General features: G+C 33.0%; 1 protein-coding gene across 6 annotated transcripts in view; it reads left to right on the forward strand.

The window, feature by feature from the left end:
* LOC128992334 (tyrosine-protein phosphatase non-receptor type 11-like) overlaps positions 1-19,922 on the forward strand; it is a 139,174-nt gene that overhangs the window by 99,837 nt on the left and 19,415 nt on the right. The window contains exon 1 of one of the 6 annotated variants that reach the window (XM_054415871.1): positions 237-347. The exons of 4 other annotated variants lie outside the window; for them this stretch is intronic. In XM_054415871.1, the coding sequence (XP_054271846.1) occupies positions 274-347 (74 nt within the window). In that variant the 5' untranslated portion in view covers positions 237-273. Of the gene's footprint in view, positions 1-236; positions 348-3,553; positions 3,711-19,922 lie in introns of those variants that run through there. One more of the 6 variants, XM_054415869.1, reaches the window with a different exon arrangement.

A 19,922-nucleotide genomic window follows, 5' to 3' on the forward strand; every position in this document is an offset into this window, starting at 1 on the left:
ATATCCTCATGAAAAAGCGTCTATAAAATCTCAAGCCATAATCCTCCAATGCCAAACATCCAAGCTGGAAAAAAACTGCTATCGTTGCGGCTGGCAATCTTACCCAATGTCGCAGAAAGTTGTCCCATATGATTTGAATGAGCAAAGGTCACTGGCGGAGGAGGTCCAGTGGAAGTTTCCTGATTGCTCAGTTGCCCACACACCTGAGTTGCTCAGTTGCTCAGATGCTCAGTTTCCCGGTAATGGTGACTGTGATACAAGGCTTACAGTGTCATGTGTCGACAAAGTTTAATCTGCATATCGCTACTTCAGTGTTGTGAACCGAGTGTTACAGCTTCTGAAGATAGGTGAGTTGGTCATTGTTGTTAAGTTTGGTCTTCTGTCTGTTTTGATTTTTGCCTCGAGGAACTCAGTCGTATAAAGGTTTTATAGTTAATGTATACGGGAATATATAGAGGTGTCAACGTTCAAAGACGTAGTATCATTTAACCAACACAAGCAGACTTCTCATCCGATTGTAAATTTGTGAAGCTCGTTTTTCCATCCATACATCCAAACTTTCTCACTTATTAGTACTAGTAGGATTAAAATAGTTTAGTTTAAAATCAATTTTCTCTCTTCGTCAATCTAATCAGGGATGTTTCCGCAATTCTAGTGTAGAGCAATGCTACAGTTGGGTGTCCATGTATAGAGTGTAACGTGATACAATGTTGAAGGTCTTCATAAATGTGTCAAGTTTTATATGTTTCTTTTTTGTAAGTTGATGTAATTTTGGATATCGTTTCTCAAGGTCTTCAAACATTAAAACAAGTTTATGAGCAAGTTTACTAAGTAAGTTTATGGGCAGTTTATGACGGGAAATGAAATAGTATGGGGTGTAAGGTCTGGTCACTATAGTTGACTTTTAGATAGTTTAGTTTCCTCAGTTTCTGGACCGGGAAATGAATTAGTTTTAGGTTGGAGTTGTTTTTTTTTACCATTAAGTCTGTAGTTTTGTTAATAGGTTACTACTTAGTTTTATCCTCCATTAAATTTCATTTCGTTACCTTCAGTTCTCAGTATTTGCACATAGAATATTGAGTCACGTCAATATTTTTAACCTGAAAAATACAGTTTTTACTGGCCAAAATTGCGTAAAAAATGTAATTACTTACATAAGAAACAAATAAATAATCAGATTAAACTAATTGAAGAGACAAAGGGAAAACGGTTTTATGGTTGTGTAAAATCAATGTTGATTTATAGCTAAGGTTATTGTGTATAGTCTCAAAATAGCTGTGTTAAATGTAATTTAATTGCGTAAAATTCTGTGTCAAATTTACTATTATGGAAAACAAATAACAAGCTTTTAATTATAAATTGGTTTACATTAATCTTTGAATTATGCTTTGAATTTCAGTCAGGAAGCGTTTCGACGAATATTCTACAATTTTGCTACGTGTGAACTCCCTGTAAAAGAACTGCCGTGCTCTAAAAATTGTGACGTTTAGATATTTAAATAAATTGAGTTTGGTTGAAATGTTGTTTGGGGAGTCAAAGTCAACTGAACACCGCCGACACACGAGTCAAGGTAACTCGGGTCTGTGTACGCGACGGGAATCACATTGACCTGGCTTTGCTGTTTACTAGATTAGCATATGTTTGGTTTTCCTTGTGCCACCTGTTTACAAACTGCTTACTTTTATTTCCCGCCTGATTTTTTACAAAAAGAGTATCACATTACCTCGGAAGACATCGGTATTCTTTTGGCTTTGCTGTTTACTACAGTAGATAATCATACGTTTGGGTTTCCTTGTGCCACCAATTCTCAAGTTGCTTACTTTTTTTTTACCAGCCTTTTTGATAACAGTAGTTCCACATAACACTTTTGATTTTATTATATCAGAATATATTTGGGTTCTCCTTGTGCTACTTTACTATCAGTTTAACACGTTTTCTAACCATTACTTAACCAAAGAGAAAAAAATGACACGTAAACTTTAACCTTAAAATATAAGAGAAATCTTCTACTTCATAGGAATCAACACGCTCCAGGCCCACACAAAATGAAACATTCAAACACTTAAAATAGTTGAACAACCAATCAACTTAAATTAATTTAACAACCAATCAACTTAAATTAATTGTTTACCACATTGTCACTGATTCATAAGTTAATTGATTTTTTTGTCATATCAAATTATCATACTATATTGTCACAGCAGATTGTACATTGACCATTAACAGTGTTATTTATAATTAATAACTAATACATTAATGTTGTTTATTTGATTAACTCTGTCCAACACAACTCTATTTAACACATGGAAATGCTTGTGGAAAGTTTTAATGTTTGTTTTGGATGGGTTGAAGCTATTTAGTAAATCCCCTGATGTTTATAGATGTTTGATAATCGATGAACAAGTCATTGATTGACGATAGAGTTGTTTAAGACTATTCCAACATTCTCGAGGATCTGGCTCTTCCTATGATTGAACTAGCAATCGCGTTACGAAGTAAACACTCAACACTCAACCCAGTCGATGAAGCGTTCATAAGTAACACGAGTGGGTGATTTCACTTCTTAATTGGAGAATAATTGTTGAGTGAAAATATCCAGAATTTACTGAACCAGCATTTATTGCTTACAGATAGTCAATTCACATTGTTTTTTTTAGCAATATGATACTGTACTTCCATCAGTATCTATTTATACATTTCAATGTTTTGAAAATTGGCCAAATAGCCGAATCGTTTTACTGGCAGCTATGGGTGTAGAATTAGGTGTGATGATCATTATTTTAACTATGACAAAGTTGTTTGGTATATTTTCACCTTACTCAATTTGTTGTTAGCCAAACAAATTGTTATAAAACAATTTCCCTTACTAAAAAAGCGGAATAATTCAAAGGTTATGATCGAATGTAGTGCAGTATGGTGTAGTGTATTTTTTATGTTAGCTGCTAAGTCCCTTGATTGACTTGTAGATATCTTAAAATACGCCCGTGATTTGACAACAAACAAACAACAGTAGTTTACTTGAGCTGTTGTGGGCTATGGCCTAACTTTTAGTTAATGGAATTTATTTTTTCTGTATTTACAACACTATAAAATAACTTTAATACGTTAGATACGCTGTAGTCTACAACAAGTGGTCCTTTTAGTTTGACTTAATTTGAAAGAGCGATAGTGTGTAGTACAGATATAAACAGTTGACAGCAACGCGCTTTGTTAAAGGCATTATATTAGCTACAGCTTCATCGTGATAGTGGCATGTCTACTTCAATTCGTGGTCACAGACGAAACTCAGTCACTTGAGCTGTAGAATCTGATCTAGGCGAAGAACGCAAAACGCTCTAGTTTCCCAATCGGTCTATCAACGGAACTGGTCAACTGGTCTACGTGATTACTGCGCATGTTTACATTCCCCCACAACTGCGTAGTGCGTACCCCCACCACCGCTCCGCTCTACTAGCACCGCGCCGCGCCGCTTGTGTCAGTCAGTCAGTAGTCAGTAGTCTCTGTCAGCGCGCGCACGTGAGTGCACGGCACGGTAGTGGCATGCGCATACAGGGGTGCGACGGAGTGGGCGGGGAGGGTGGCCAAGGGGCGGCTAAGCGACGCTGGGCGGCAGTCTCCTCTAGAACTGCAGGGTTGGTCGTGCCCGCGGCTAAGGTCCTCATTGGAACTGCCCTTACCCACCTCAAGTCCCATAAGAGGCAGTTGTCACTGTGAGTAACATTGAGTATTGATTTTGGGGTTAAAGGGGGTGGTTGGGCTTGTAACGAGAAAACGATGTGATCGAGAGATGTAGGGGTTGGTTGTATTTCATGTCAATGTGGTGTGCGCTTATTGTTTTTGTTTTGACAATGGGTTGAAAGTAAAATTTAACACGAGAAGAATCATCTGTCAGAATATCAATTACTTTAAATCCCAGAGAGGAGGATTACTCCTAGATTTTGGAAACCAAACTCATGGTTTACAATGGGGTGTCATTTAATTGTTTATTTTTTATATTTGTATACAGTAAAATTTTACTAAAAATGGATTGCGTTGAATAATTCTATTAAAATGTAGGGCCTACGATAAATTTCATTTAGAAGGGTTATACCAACGTTTTGGGAACTGTTTTTAATTTGTGGTTTGCAATGCGGTGAGAACTTATTGTTTGTTTTGACCATGGCTTTAAGGTAAAATTTAACATGAATAGAATTGATTGCGTCGAACAGTTTTTGTCCGTTGACATTTCGTAACGTTAAATAATAATGACCAAGATTAATATAGGAATATTTCTGAATGATTTCTTAATGTTTGAGAAAAATGTAAATGCAGTAGAAATAATTGTATAATGTAAACATATTTGTAAATTACTCATTAAAAAGAAGGAACGAACCCGTGTTAACAATTTTTAATTCCTAGAATGCTGTTTTCAGACAACTTTTTTTTTAACTTTGAATAACCTCTTTGTATAGCACATGTGAATCGTAAAAAGGTAATCCATATTGTCACAGTTTAGGATCTGTTTAGTGATAAAAATGGTTTCCGCTGATTATAATAATCTTATAACACTGTAGTATTTTTATGTCAGTTGATAAAATCTTCTGTTCAATCTTCCTTTGTTGTACTTTGTTCACATTTTCAAAACAACATTTTCAAAATTGTGGCTGTAAGGTTTTTAAATCGAGATTTCTTATTAGGCTAGCAAATTAAGAATATCACCACGAAAACGTGATAGGCTTATACAGTAGTACTCATCAAACGTGAACCATTTGTATTTTAACAATTCATGAAGAGTAAACTATAATCTGTGCTGCAACAAGTATTATTATTCAAAGGTTTGAAACTTTTCCTATGGTCTAGTATTATTGAGGTTATATTTCCTTTAGAGTTTTCCTTGCTATGATAGTAGATCGGTTCATAATTACATTTTCAGTTGAAACACAGTTTCCTCTTTAGTTCAGTATGATTAAGTAGGTATCACGTATAAGGAGAGCGCTATATTTTACAACATTTTTTTGCCTCAATTTAACTTGAACGTTTTCTGAAACTAGGACCATATTTTCAATTTTTATGTAGATTAAAAATGTTAGCTTAGCCAACGTCTAAAATTAAGGTATCACTTCCAAAATTGCAACCTCACCTGTGCGGTGTGTCGGGACCAAACCAGTATCTAGAAGCAAGTTTTTGTTGTAGTATTGAGTGTTGTAGTGTTTCAAGACTTACAGACAGGAACCTGACGGATTCGTGAAAATTACAATACAATAATAGCATATGTTTTCCAACTACCCTAATTAGTTTAAGCAATTGCTACTGCGAAAAAAACTATTGTTCCTTGTCATTAATGTTAGGAAAAAAATAATTAAATTACCCTATGTATTTTGCGACAGGGAGAAATTGTAGTTGGGGAAAATTAGTTTTCGCTTGAGGGACCTATTATATTTTGCTTTATAAAGTAGTGTTTAGCCTATGAATATGGGGTTATCAGAAGGGTGGGTTTGATGGTTTTGAACCACCGAGGCACGGTATTATCAGATAGCTAAACACCATTGGCGACTGGTGAGATTACAAACCACTTGAATATGCTATTTAATACACTGGAATAATATTAGTACATTATTATGAGGACAAAGGAACACCCTGCACTTTTAAGAGCTTGTTAGGTTTTTTATTTACATATTTTGTCTAACATTGAAAACTTTTCTTACTAGGCACTATCGTATATAAGTAGCGAAAACTGGTGAAATTTAGGGTTAGTGATGTTGTTTTTATTTCAGGCAAATTACAACATAAGCCAATTTTAAGTATCAAGTTGAATTGGAATTCGAGTTAATTTATTCTATTTTAATGAAATTCGTGAGAAGTTAAAACGGTTAAATATATAAAACTTAATTAAACTCGTTAAATTGCAAGAACTTCATTATACAGTTGAAAAACGCTCAAGCTCTTAACTAAGAAATCAATTTGTAAGGGAGGAAAACTCACCATTAATTATTTCTGAAGGATTTTAAATAATTAATGAGCTTTCTAAACTGGGATTTCTTTTGGCCTATATCTGCTACTGATTTTAGATAACCATGTTTTAGTTTTGTCTTTTTGACAAAAAGAAATTTACATTTTTTTTTTCTTTACCAAACTATTAATGTGAATACAGTAGTAGTAAATCCAGTTAAAACTAATTTTTATTCTAAATAATTTTGCCTGTTATCAAAGGTATAGTTTAGTCAAACTCTTTAAACCTTAATTTAAATGGCTTGATAAGTGAGTGGTTGCTCAATGATCAATCAGACCTGGTTCGATTCTGAGAAAGACCAATTTTGTATTTTTGCTTGACTGGATTCTGCTGTCCTTTTTCATTAGGCACACTCGTCATCAAATTTCAGTCAAATCCATCCCTAATCTAATGTAATGAATCAAATGATCATGCTACGATAAGAAATTTTCAATTAGGTATCCAATAAAAATATAATTTAACCGAAGTAGTATTAGAGGATAGAATAATATGCTTGGAAAGTGTGGGAAAGAAGCATGTTGTACAGTAGCAATGCGGCATACGGCCCAATCAATACAAGTTGGATCATATTTGCCTGCATCTGTTGCTCTCCTATTGTTTTGGAGGAGAGTGAAAACACATCGAGGTCATTCACCAGCATCCTTGCAAATCGTGTTTTGTTTGAAAATTACAAGGGAATTGTAAATTAATTGTGTGGATGTATCTTTTATTTGAGGCTATCGAAGTAAATTACAGTTAATTTACCATCATGTAAGGCTAGAAGAGTAGTATTTATATTTTGCATAATCTTAAACCAACGTCTTTTTGACACTTGCTAAAAAATAATTGCCTTCTACAATTTTATGTTTGAATCTTTAAAGTAATGCCATGACAAAATTTTAGGGGACGCAGTTTTGGACTAAGCGTAGTCAGTAATTGGCCGTTGAAAGCTCTTCCAGGTGGAAGTCCAGTCTCCATAGTATGTACGAAGCTGAATATAAATATTTTTTTCCCGTGATTGCTGGATTTAGCTTGGTGAATAGGAGACATTCTTGTCATAATTTCGACTGCTTCAAAAAATCAATTCAAGACTATTGTATGTTTATGTTTGGAAGATGGGTGACCACGTTGCTCTAGCCGTCACGCGGCGTTTCGTATGTGTTCTATCATGCCATCTTCGGGTCAAGTTATAATTGAACTTCTATTTTTTTCCTGTGAGATGTCTCTAATGCTACTCATAGGATAAACTTCTCCTGAATCTCGAATGGTCTTTTACATTGTGAATGACAAAATATAGGTTAGCTGGACTCTGGACACTGATACGCCAATAGCCCTCACAATCTCGAATTTCTTGAATCTCTTGAATTTTCTTTTAAATATATTTCTAAATCTGAACTGCTCGCTACTATGTGTGAACATGTAATAGTGGAACTAAAACTAAGGAACTAAAATATTATACAGTGTAACGTTTTCAATCCTCATTCAATTAAGTCAGAATCGAATGTGATCAAAACAGCAGGTATAATACTAAATAGAATTATTAAATCAACTGTCAATTTAAATTTTAGCTTTCTCTAAATATAGCGTCTGAAACGCCGGCTATTAATTTTGCAAGGTCAATGACGTTATCAACTCTTGACAACCTAAATTCAACCATCTACCTTGGTCGAACCTTACCACTAGTAAATGAACGCAAGTTAACTCTAGATTGTGTTTCTGAACCAGGTATACTCCCTAAGAGTCATACAATGCTCAGCTTTATGCTCATTTCTCTTTTCTCACCAGTGTGAAGCGCTGTAGGCTCCGTTATTTCTCCGGATTCATTAGTAAACCCAGGTCTCGCTCTGTTTGTCTGTATCATTGAGAGAACACACACACCCTCATCTCTAACTCCACGGGCTGAGTATGATTGAGAATAGATTCAAACAGAAGATTTCTGAGTGTAGTGTGTATGACGAAAGATATTTGATGGACATTTGTATTTTAGTTGGTATAAAGTAAATACGTGTTAGGAAAGATTTTCCGTTGTATTAACGAGAAAATGTGGATTATGTTTGTCTAAGCGGTTAAGAAAGATCGCTTAACTTCAACTGAGCTGAAATTGTACTTATAGTCAGACAAAGAAGTATGCCAAAATATTTGTCTATATCATGTCTGTGTTATCCCCTCGGACTACACCTCCGCAAGTCTTAAGCCGGAGATGAAGCTGATAAAAGTAAATATTGGTCAGTTTTTATTGCAACAAGAGATTCTATGTTACTTTGTAAGTTGATTTTTGAAATTTGCATTATTTCAATTAATTGTGGTTACAAGTTACATCCAATTAATTGGATAACCAATTAATTGTGGTTATATTTTATTTTATTTTACCTTTTAGAAGTGTAACTAGCTAAATTAAACCTGTTGAAACCTTTTAAAACTAAGTATAAGATTTGAGTTTCGTTTCTAATAATCATTATGGTGTAACAGTTTTTCTACAGTAGTTGTAGTTTTGAATATTCATATTATTTTCTAAGTCTAAGTCTAAGTCGAACAACTACTGTGGCTATTAAAGTGCCGTACATTTAATAAATTGTAGATGAGTATTAGTTAGGTTTGGAGTAGATTTGGATTTTTGTGTTTACAAATAATTTCAAACTACCGGGTAAGAAAAAGAAATAACATTAAAAACCACTAAATTTGAAGTGGTTCGAAATGGTATAAAGCTTTGCTTATTTGTCGAAGTAATTACAAAGAATCAAGCATCCTGCAAATTGTTGACTTTGATCACATTATCTACCTCAGAGTGTTATTAATCAAGACTATTAAGATGTGACCTATTTGTGTCTTGTTTGCACGCTACCCGCCTCTAGCTAACACCGTCAGTATCAGTTAACCATGGTAATCTACTAATCGTTACACACCATTATCTTGATTAATTACTCCTCTAAGTCTATTAATTTGCATGTTTGAAAACCGTACAATTGTAATTACTTAACGAGTAGGCCTAATTGTTTAACTTTGACTCGGACTTGATTTAAGAAGTTATGTTTAACAAACTTTTATGTTTTAGAACTAGCCTATCGCAAGTTGTTGTGGGGAACTCAGTTTTGTTTAAGGATCAAAGAAGCCAAATTTTTCAGTGTTGAACTGTGGATTTTATACATTTTTTGCGTCTAAACTCAAAACATACACGTACTTGACCGATAAAATAATTATATTTTATAAATATCCTTCCTCAATATTTATTAGTGGTGATTTGCGAATGCATATACCTTGGTAAAGAAAATTGTCTTTCAGAAACACCAACTTAAAGAGTTAGCCACCCTTAAATTACGTATTGTTCAATACTTTCAAAAGCATGTACTTTGTAAATGAAACGTGTCATATTTTTCATACCTTACTAAAAACTATTTTAGTTTATGAATAGTCTGATAATTGTTGGTTTTTGACTATCATCTTAGTAATCTTTTTAGCAGGTTAAAAAAGCCAAATATTAGTACATTTTAGGATGATGCGAATTTATTGTCTACAAATTTTATTGTATCCATTAACTTCTAGAAATTAATTTCGAGCAATACAATGGAACGGGTTTTCAATTACGATAGTTCGGGCTACCAAAGTGATATTGTTTTGTCCCCAAAAGTTGAGACAACCAATTAGAAGCATCGCCAAGAACAGCAGACCAAGTTATTGTTTCGGAGTTTGAAACGTCCAACGTCCTTCTCCAAGACTTCAACAACAGTTTCGGCCCAGTTGTTGCCAAAAGTATCAAACGAAATTTAATTGTTGGGGCTTAAGTAAAATGCAAGGTTTGATGTTGATTAAATTTTAACTGGGTGTTTATTTAATGTGTTTGTGTTATACCTCGTATTGGTATCTGTTAATATACCAGCGGGTAGCTGGTCTTGTGGTTAGAGCGCAGGACTTCGGTCCAAGAGGTCCCGGGTTCAAATCCCACCAAATCACAAATTGATTTTATCTAAGTGATATTGCCGCTACACCTAGGTATATCCTGAAGTAATGTGAAAAAAACTATCCCGGGCTCGTGCCTATCGCCCTAGGACAAAATAATATACATGTTTGTTATTAAAATGACTTCAATAATTCGCTGTTATAATATTTGAGAGTTAAATTTGATGCTCTTCATTTTATTGTTTGTTTCGTTTGTGCTCTGAATGTACTAATTAGGTTTTCAGTCCGAAGTGTTAGGTTCAGGAGTAAATTATTATAAAATTTTCTAAATATTATAGAGAATTACTCAAACTTTTAAAGAAAGATTCTATATGCTTAGAATGTTGCTTGTATATTACAATGATGTTTGATAATAAGTATAAATAATAAAGACTAAAACGTTAAAATATATTCTCCATCAATGGAAGTATTGTCATGTCTCCAGATTCCACAATAGATTTTATTTCGTAAACTAGATTCTATTTGAATTAATTATTGTAGCAGTCGTCATAATAGCTATCAGTAAAACTTTGGGTTCAAATAATCAACGACTTTCTATAAATTTGAATCAGTTTGTGTTATGAATTTCCGACGTAATCCAACTACTCTATGTTTATTAAATTAGTAAACTCAGATTCGATTACATAGGCTTGCGGACGTATAAAGAAGGCAGTAGTGTGTAGCTGGGAAACAATTTGTTTCTTCTCATCTTTTATTTCTTTCCCACTCCCAGACGTACAATAGTAAACAAACCCTGTCTTACTGCTCTGTGTTAATGTTTACTTTCCCTTTAAACTTTCACTTTTAACTTGTAGATTTAGATTCGAACCTTATTATCTTTTGGTGTGATGGTATTTTTTCTAATATGTGTTGTTCGAAAAGAACCTGTTTATGAATTTAGGTGTTACACCGTGTTTTTTCGATGTTTGCAATCCCTACCGAAGAAATCAACTTGATTAACAAAAGTTAATTTTGGATAGTTTACCGATGGAAAATTAAGTTGCATACAACAATTAAAACACAAAAAGAGATACATTTATCGTTCTTCTATGTTTATAGATTTTCAGCAATTAAATCGTAAACTTATTTGGCTCAGTTAACAGCTGTTCCATCAAAGCTAATTGAGTTTTGTTAAAGTGAATGAAAGTATTTAATTACAGTGATAAACCAAGCAAAACTAAACTTTATTCCCGCTCTTGCTCTTAATACTTTTGTAGTTTAGATATTAACTATCCTATTTATAGTTTCTAACTTTGTTACGACTCCTTGATTTGTTTTCCCAACAATGTTTAAACGTGTTTTAAAGTAAGTCCCTTATGAAAAAGTTTATATATGGCCATATAAAATTTTTTTTATCTGGTTATATTTGGTTTTGGACCAAATATAACCAGATATGATCATATATGGAATCCCCCATATATGGAGATTTTTAAATAAAAAAATATAAATAAATAAAAAATTAAAATTTAACATATTTTAACATGAAATAGTATAAACTAAGCATTAAAACCATAATTAAAAATTTTTAATTCCAAAAATTTCAAAACAAAATTTTAAAATAGCCGACTGGGATTTGAACCCGGGACTCCAGCGTAGGAGTCTGCCCCTTTAACCACTACACCACAACCGCTTCATATCATTTATCTTAACAACACCCATTACGAATAACAGAAGCTGTATTTGGTCTCGTAAAATAAGATTTCTTAGACATTTTATGTTATTTGAAGAATGTTATTATTAATATAGCCTAAATACGGGACATAGATATTTGCGGCTGTTTGATAGGCAAATATAATATTCTCTTTATTTAGGCCTACTACACTTGCAATTTTAAAATTATACGTCAGTTTTAAAGTTTGTTGCGTTATAATAAAATTGTACAATAGATGTATGTACAGGATTTTGTCATCTGGGTTAAAATCTGGATACTTTATTACTTTACTACTAATGACTTTAAATGAGAAATGCCTATTTTATCTGCCCCCCTACTGTACCACATTTCAACTCAATCAGTTCACTAGTTTGTGCTTGCGAGAGCAACAAGAAAATACACAAACTCACAAACTTTAAGATGTATAATATTATATATATTATAAGAAGTGTTTAGGAGTCCAGTTACAAAATCCAAATGTGGCAACAATTCCTTATAATAATTCCAGTTATTGTCAAAAACTCATTTATACATGAGCATAAATGGAAAATTATTATTCCGTATATGAGTAATTTAATTCCATACCTGGGAGTCATATATGGCCATATATAGACCATGATTCTATATATGGAGGATATTTATGGCCATATATGGGCAATAATTTCATATATAGAAAACATGTATGGCCATATATGGACAATCATTTCATATATAGAAAACATGTATGGCCATATATGGCCAATAATTCCATATATAGACTACATATATGACCATATATGGACACCACCATATATGGATACAACCACATCTGGCCATATCTGCTTCCATATATGGCCATATTAAACCATATATGGCTTTATAAAAACATATATGGAATTTTGATATAGCCATATATGGCCAGAAATTACTTTTTTATAGGGGGTTTTACTCTTACTTAAGTACCGGTAAGTTTTAATGGTTAAAGAAATAACATTTTCTTCGACTAATTTTGTTAAAGTTAATTGTACTTGTATAATATGTATTATGATAAAGCACCAATATAGTATACACAATTTTTATTATTCAATAAGGTTAGGAAAATGTTATCCACTTAAAACCCAACTAGTTTAATATTTTCTATGATTCTTGTTGCTGTTTTATTTGTTTTGTTATAATTCCACCAACCTTTTACAAATTAATATCTTTCTCGTCTAGTAGTTTGGTAATGAACGCATAGTTAATCTGGCATTGAAATGTACAATAATGAAGCCACGAATAACATTTTCAAATTGTATTTATAATTTATTTATCACTAAACATTTTACTCTTACTCTTTAAACCTTTACAAAACAGTAAATAAATACAGAAGGTTTACAATGGTAATCGATTTCGACCTAACAATGTTCTTCGTCAGATCCGTATTTCTTATATCCTTTGAAAGCGTTATTGTATAAATCTAAATATAGTATATCGAATACTATTGGAACGTGTAATACGTATTTAAACATATTTGTACGATAGCGAACAACACATTATGTAAATTAAGAGATTCTATGAGAGAAAATGCTTTATTTTTTGTCTGTTTTTATTATTGCTCTATTAGACAGATAGATGTGGTTCCTAGGACTAAAAAAGTACAAGTTTCAAAGATTCAAGAAATTTCAAATTTTTCAAGATAATTTTGCATAGCTTCGGTATCTTATAAACAAATTTTTAGTATTTTTTCAATTACACAATACGATTCTGGTGTATAATTCAACAAACATGGTTTAATTCTCATCAAATGTTCCATCGGACATCTAGGTAAATCTTAGATGCTTAATTATCCCGATCATTCATGATCATGTAAGAAGAATCACTCACTCATGTGATTTATGAATCATTCTGGAATTGCACAGCAAACTGTGTAACTACAAATTGGGAATATTCCAGCACGATGGAAATTCCCCTTTGGATTTTAGGAAGCGGTGACGTAAAGGGAGATGTAAAAACGGACAAGATCATGGTTAGAGTAGGTCAACACGTCATCGTTCCTCTCTGTCTGGTTCTGATTCCCTCTCTCCCTCTCTCCCATTCCCTTTTCTCTTCCAGTCATTCCCCTCCCACCGAGCTATTCCCTCTTTCTCCTTATTTTCAAGGCAAGAAAGGCGCACTAGTTGACTCAGCGAAAATTTCCATTCCATATACGAAATAGCGCTTGCGACTAGAAAACGAGTGGAAAAAGTGAGTCACGGGTTCGTAGAAATATTGCGTAAAATGTGTTTGTTTTGAAAATGTATCGATTAAAAATGTTGTGAGCTCAAGTGCATATCGGTAGTTTAGGGCTTACAGAAAATCAACAGTTTTCCATTATTTAAGTAGGTACCAACTACAAACGCAACACTTAAATTATGGTGAAACGTATTGTAATATATTTGTATGCAAGAGTAATGGGTTCGATTCCCGGTATACTCATAAATATTTCAGCTTTTAAACCACTTTCTCTAAAAGCGAATCAGTTTCTTTCCTCTTATCAAAATGGCTGTGGCGTGGATACGAAAAAATACCAATAGAAAAATCACTCTTTAACAGCTGATAAAAATTAATGATTTTAATGGCCAAATGTAATTCTTTAACGAGTTTATGAAGTTTTTAATAAAACAATAAATTTCTTATCTTAAAAATGTGTTGTTTTTGATATTTGGGTATACAACCATTGCTCATTTGGTAGGTACCATCCAGTATATAACATGTATTCAGTTATATATTTTATCCACCAAAGGAGTATTAGCTGCTCTTTCGGGCTTGTTAAAAAGTTTGTGTATAAAATTAAATTTTGTTTTGCAAAAGCACTCTTGATACTAAAAATCTTGTTATGTCATTCTCATTCGAAAACTGGCTACAATTTAAACGTGGAAATTGAATGTCTAATTCACATTAGTGTCTCTACCACCAACATAGTTATCTAATCATTCAACTAGTTTAATGGAGACATAATGATCGTGCGTGATTATGACTCAGTCCCAGTGTTTGTAGACACGTAATACTGTATTGATTTTGACCACCTTCCACCACACTTAGGTTCCAGCTATGCTAAGATTATTTATGTTGTGTAGCGCCTATAAATTTTGTGAATTTTTATGTTATTATACTAGTTTTGGTACTTTCATGTGATACATACCACACGTATGTATAGAACGCCAATAAAGATTGGTTTTTGGGTCCTATAATAGTACTGTTATTGAGGGGAAACTACGACGGCGCTGTAAGGCAATTCAGATACACAGGCGTGTGGAGGTTTGCAGTTTTACAATATTTTCGCTGGCTTCGTTTATAAGTTAAATAATTGCACTTTCAAGATTAACAATGATATGGGTTTGTGCTAATAATTTATTTTTACACTGTTTACACCTAACTTATGATATTTACGTTGACTGTGAGTATCTACCGAAATTAATTTTAACCACAGATTTGGACATTTAAGTTGTTTGTGATTTCCAGCTAATAAAGTTTAATAATATTCCCTTTCATTATACTGTCCGTTTTAATAATAATTTTGTGAGGTTGGCGTGAATCATTGTAAAAAATAGCACAATCTAATAAATTATCATTTTCCGTGTACAAGGTTAAAATATTGCAATTAAATGTGTAAATTAAGTCTACGACTCGCAATAACTTGTGTAACTTGTATGTTGTAGTACTTAAAGGATGACATTTAGGATTATTTGTTTTTAATAATACATTTTCTGAAACATTATTTTATAAAAAATGCACACTTATACTCTATGCATTTGCCATTGTCTATCCGCCACAAAAAGCTCATAAAAATATAGATGTTAGTTGCTTTGCGCACGAAATTTTCCGAACAATTGTATTTTATCCTATCGAGAATCAGTATCCGAATTCACAAGTATTTTTCACTCGTGGATGTATTGTTAACCAACAAAACTCTTGACCTTTGCAGTGTTTTTGTATGCATTGCTCGTTTCTATTCAATCTGGTTGTTAAAGTTGTTGTTGTCTTCAGCTATAAATAGTGCTTCGCTTTTGTGTGTGATACGCTCTTGACATTTTCAATGTTACAGCGTAATTGTTCATCATGTATGTTCAAAACTTTGCTTTAATACACTGTTTATGATGTAATATAAAATAATTTTACACATTTCTATGTTTACCTACTGCGGAAACATATCAAAAACTGGTTTTAATTCCTGAAATAAAATGATTCTCTTCTAATTTTCTTATTGTATATTTTAGCTGTCACACACATTTGTGTTCTATTTTTACAAGGCGTATCAAATTCGACAGTTATTTGTCAATCAGAAATTAAAACGTGATCGTTCCTTGCGTAAATAAAGTGATAAACAACATTTCCTTAAATAATAGTGAACGTTACAACATTTAGAAACTTGGACTAAACCCCCAATTCTACTATTTGCCGATAGCGTGTGTTGAATAAAATATCATAGTTTAGGAAATCAAGTAGTAAATTTTAAGTTACAATCTAATACAAAAAGTATTTATAGTTTGGAGAAGTCATTCGATCGTGATATTTCGTGTTTATTCGATTTTTAGTTGACATGAGTGACGTTTTGCATGATAGGGAACGGTCCAAACCGTAGGCAGTCTGCAGGAATGTTGATGGCACTGTTGGATTATCCGTGTAATGTTGGCCCACTTTTGCACGTCAGTAATCATAGACCATAGGCTTCGAAGCCGCCAGCCCCCCCCCCCCCACACAGCCAAATACTAGACCATTCTGCAATCGTACGTTCCGTTATGGCCCATAGATATAGTTTACATCATGCCTGGCCAATATAACACGAGCTGGAGGTGCTTCAGAGCTAATCAAAATACAGGGTACAAAGAGTAACTTTTAAAAATTTAAGAGATTAACCTATTTCACTTGGCATTATTTTGTTTCGTGATTATTTATAACAAAATATAAATTGTGTATCCATTTCGGTTGATTAAGATAGATTTTTCTCCAGTTGAAGCTGTATTAACTAAAAAAAAAACGTTTTTGCTGTATGGAGCCTTACATAGCATGTAAGCACTCTTGGCTATATTCCTCAGATTTATAGCTATCAAACCCCCTAAATTTGTATTCATCTTGGGGTTGTTATCTATTGTTTTGTATTTTTTGTATAACGTTAGATGACAGTTACTTTTCAAATATCTGTACAACTCTTAAGTCTTTAATGACTTTTTTGCGTCTTGCACCTTTATGTTTAAGTTTTATTCACCACTGAGACTCACATTTCGTGTTGAAACCACCATTTAGGTTACGTTGACGTTGTCTATGGTGTCAAAATGTTTACCGACAATGAAGATTTTGATTCGGATTATTTCAAGTAACTACTTTCTAATTGTTAGACCTTTTCCTTTAATTCACTACCATTATGTTGATTGAAATGTTATAATTAAATATATCTACAAAACCTGTTTAGGATTAGGTTAAGCAGGATTAGGGTTATTTAGGATTAGGGTTAGGTTATGTCAGATCCTAGACACAACTCACAAACTATATTTAACTTATAAAATTACCTTTGAGGATTGTACAAATTAATTAGGTTTATTGAATTAACCATTTCTATAACAGTTCGACGGTTTCGACATTTAGGTCCTACCATTGACTATATGTTCTACCCAAATAAAAAAAAAAATTCAATTGTGATTACGATTATTAATCAATCATGCCTTAACTGTTGCAATAACAACAGAATATAAAGTTTAATGTTTTGTTTCTAATACATTAACTGTATACAGCGGAAAACCCTAATGACTTTTCTCCTTGCGAACACCGTCGTGACAAAAAAATCGCTAAAACGTTAAACGTGTTTGAAATCCTGTATCTGTTACGCAAGCCATTTATCCTGTACCTGCTTCGAAACTGTCCTTGAGTTCCTATTTTTATATCAAGTCCAAAATACCAATCACAAGTCCGGTGTAGCTTTGATCCCTTTGTTGAAATTAAAGTGACAGTTGTTTACATCTGTAACCTTGTAACATGCTGTAGGTCGTCAGCTGATTCATTGTTGAGGTCACCTGACAGTCTCCCGCCATTTTATATCACTTTGTCACCAAAATTGACGTCTTTCATCGTCGATGTTCGTTTACACACGGCTTTGTCGAGTAAATCGGAGTTTATGGATTGATATCGAAGATTAAGGCGTGAAACGATTTACGATTTTTCTCTTTTTTCGTTGCATTGACAAGAACTTTTTTATATAGATTTGTTGTTCGATTCGTTTTTATTTTATCGTTTTCAATTGCAATTTGAGACTTTGGTAAGGAGGTTATATTACAATATATCAAAAATTTAAAGAGTTACGTTTAAGTTAAAACATACGTCTTTATAGGTAGTACAAATATAAGAATAGGTTTGGTGTTTTCACGAATTTGCTAATATGCGAATGGATTTCATTTTTGTAAATGTAAAAGCAAAATTTAATATTCTACTTAATTTAATATATTTAATTTAAATACTTGATTCTAAATGGTGTACAATATCGAGACTTTGGAAGTATTCTTTTGTGCATGCCAATTGCCCACATTGTGACCAGCGAAAGGCTCTCTTCAGGATTTTTTCTGAGGTCACGAGTTCAAATCTCGCCAACCACCAATGGAATTTATTGTGTGATAATGATACTTCCTGGTAATCTGGAAACCTACCTGAAATATTTTTTTTTTCTGCATCCTTCATGTAGAAAATGTGTAATTCCCTCATGTAAGAAGAACCGTCTCTCCACAAAAAGCCATAGTATTTACAAAATTTAGGTGACCAACAAATAACCGTATTTCTCTATATACTCGATTATTTCCGTACAGAAAATATATGGACAAAACTACAACAAAATTAGGTTACTGTCAAGCTAAATATAAGTTTGATGGTTATTACAATGCTGAATTTTATCACAGTCACAACACTATTGTCATGAATACTCTATGCAAATTGCTTACTCTATGTGACGCAACTTGTGATGTCACCAGCTGTGATAAGACCTAGGCCAACTGATAACGTAAGGTAGTTTACCGCTTTGGCGCGCTTTAGTTGGTTGGAGTCCTTTACCGCGGGAAGTCCTACGTATTGTAGAAGTTGCAGGTATTATTTTTTCTTTAGTCTAGTTTTGATTTTTGTGATTTCATAATTATTGATTAGTGACGTTTGGAGTGAGCTCTGTAGTGTTTCGTTTTGGTTAGTTTGTTATATTAGGTCAAATAAATCTTTCGACAATACGATTTTTATGAAATTTTTCGATACTTGAATGCTTAACGTTAAAAAAATGTAAAATATTTTAAGTTTGTATTTGGAAAAGTGTACATTTCCAGAATGTTTTGATTTAGTGGTAGATAAAATGTTTAAGCCGTTTCAAAATTGATGTAAATGTATTCACTCTGATTTTTTTTTATTTCAATTGACGTGATCGAATTATGTTGCACTTAGGTAATAGGTTATTGTGATAAATATGCGCATACTATTAGTATAGCTATTATTCCATTAACAGCCATTACAGCCCTCAATTTGCTTAACAGAAAAAGAAATCTTAGAGATAATTCAGGCAGTTTCACAATTATTTATCGTGTAAAAAATGTTTTCTGCCTTACGGCGAACTCGTTACATCGTGGAGGCGATTTCACACAGGTTTAATGTTAAATCCTCTAACTTTATGGTTGGTTGCCTTAGTTAGCTATCACCTTTTACATTGACGTAGCTAATATTTTAATGATGAACACATTTTGGTCCTTTTTTAAACCTCAAGGGTTCACCCCGAAATTTCACACAATATTCTATACGTTTATTGGTTCTTAGATTTAGCTAGTGTTTCTTTCAAACAAGCAAATATTTTTTACTAAAACATCAAAGAATATTGGAATTAACTGTAACTTATGTTTCCCTTACTTGTTAAAGTTGTCACATATCTGTTATTTCCTACCACACTCTGCGGTTTGTTATCTATAACACATTTATACAGACAACTATCTCAAGAATAGAGCGAGTGAGAGAGTGGAGTAAATTCTTGGTTCTCGCTGCCGAGACGTCGAGAGGTTTTAATTAAAATGCCAGCCATGCCTACTTGTAGACGATTTAATTTGGCTCAGCTTCTCCTTAACGAGGTGCTTCTGGGCGTAAAAATTATAAACAACGTTGCACATTTTTATTTTTACTCATTTATATTTTATGATTGCTGAGTGAGCTGTGATTAAATATTTCAGAAATGAGAAATAATTTGCTATTGAATTTTTTCCAAATAAAAATTTACGTAGTTAGAAAAAACATATAAGGTAGGCCTATATTTACATGTAAATTGTACACAGCAGCTATTGCATTGGATAACTATGAATTGTATTCAATTTGTTTTCGTTCTAGTTGACTTCACAAGAAAATTGGTTGAACTACGAATAAAATAAA

This window comes from Macrosteles quadrilineatus, unplaced genomic scaffold (assembly GCF_028750875.1).
Source record: "Macrosteles quadrilineatus isolate MER2022 unplaced genomic scaffold, UCM_ALF_1.0 Scaffold_4__1_contigs__length_99947679, whole genome shotgun sequence".
Classification (NCBI taxonomy): Eukaryota; Metazoa; Arthropoda; class Insecta; order Hemiptera; family Cicadellidae; genus Macrosteles; species Macrosteles quadrilineatus.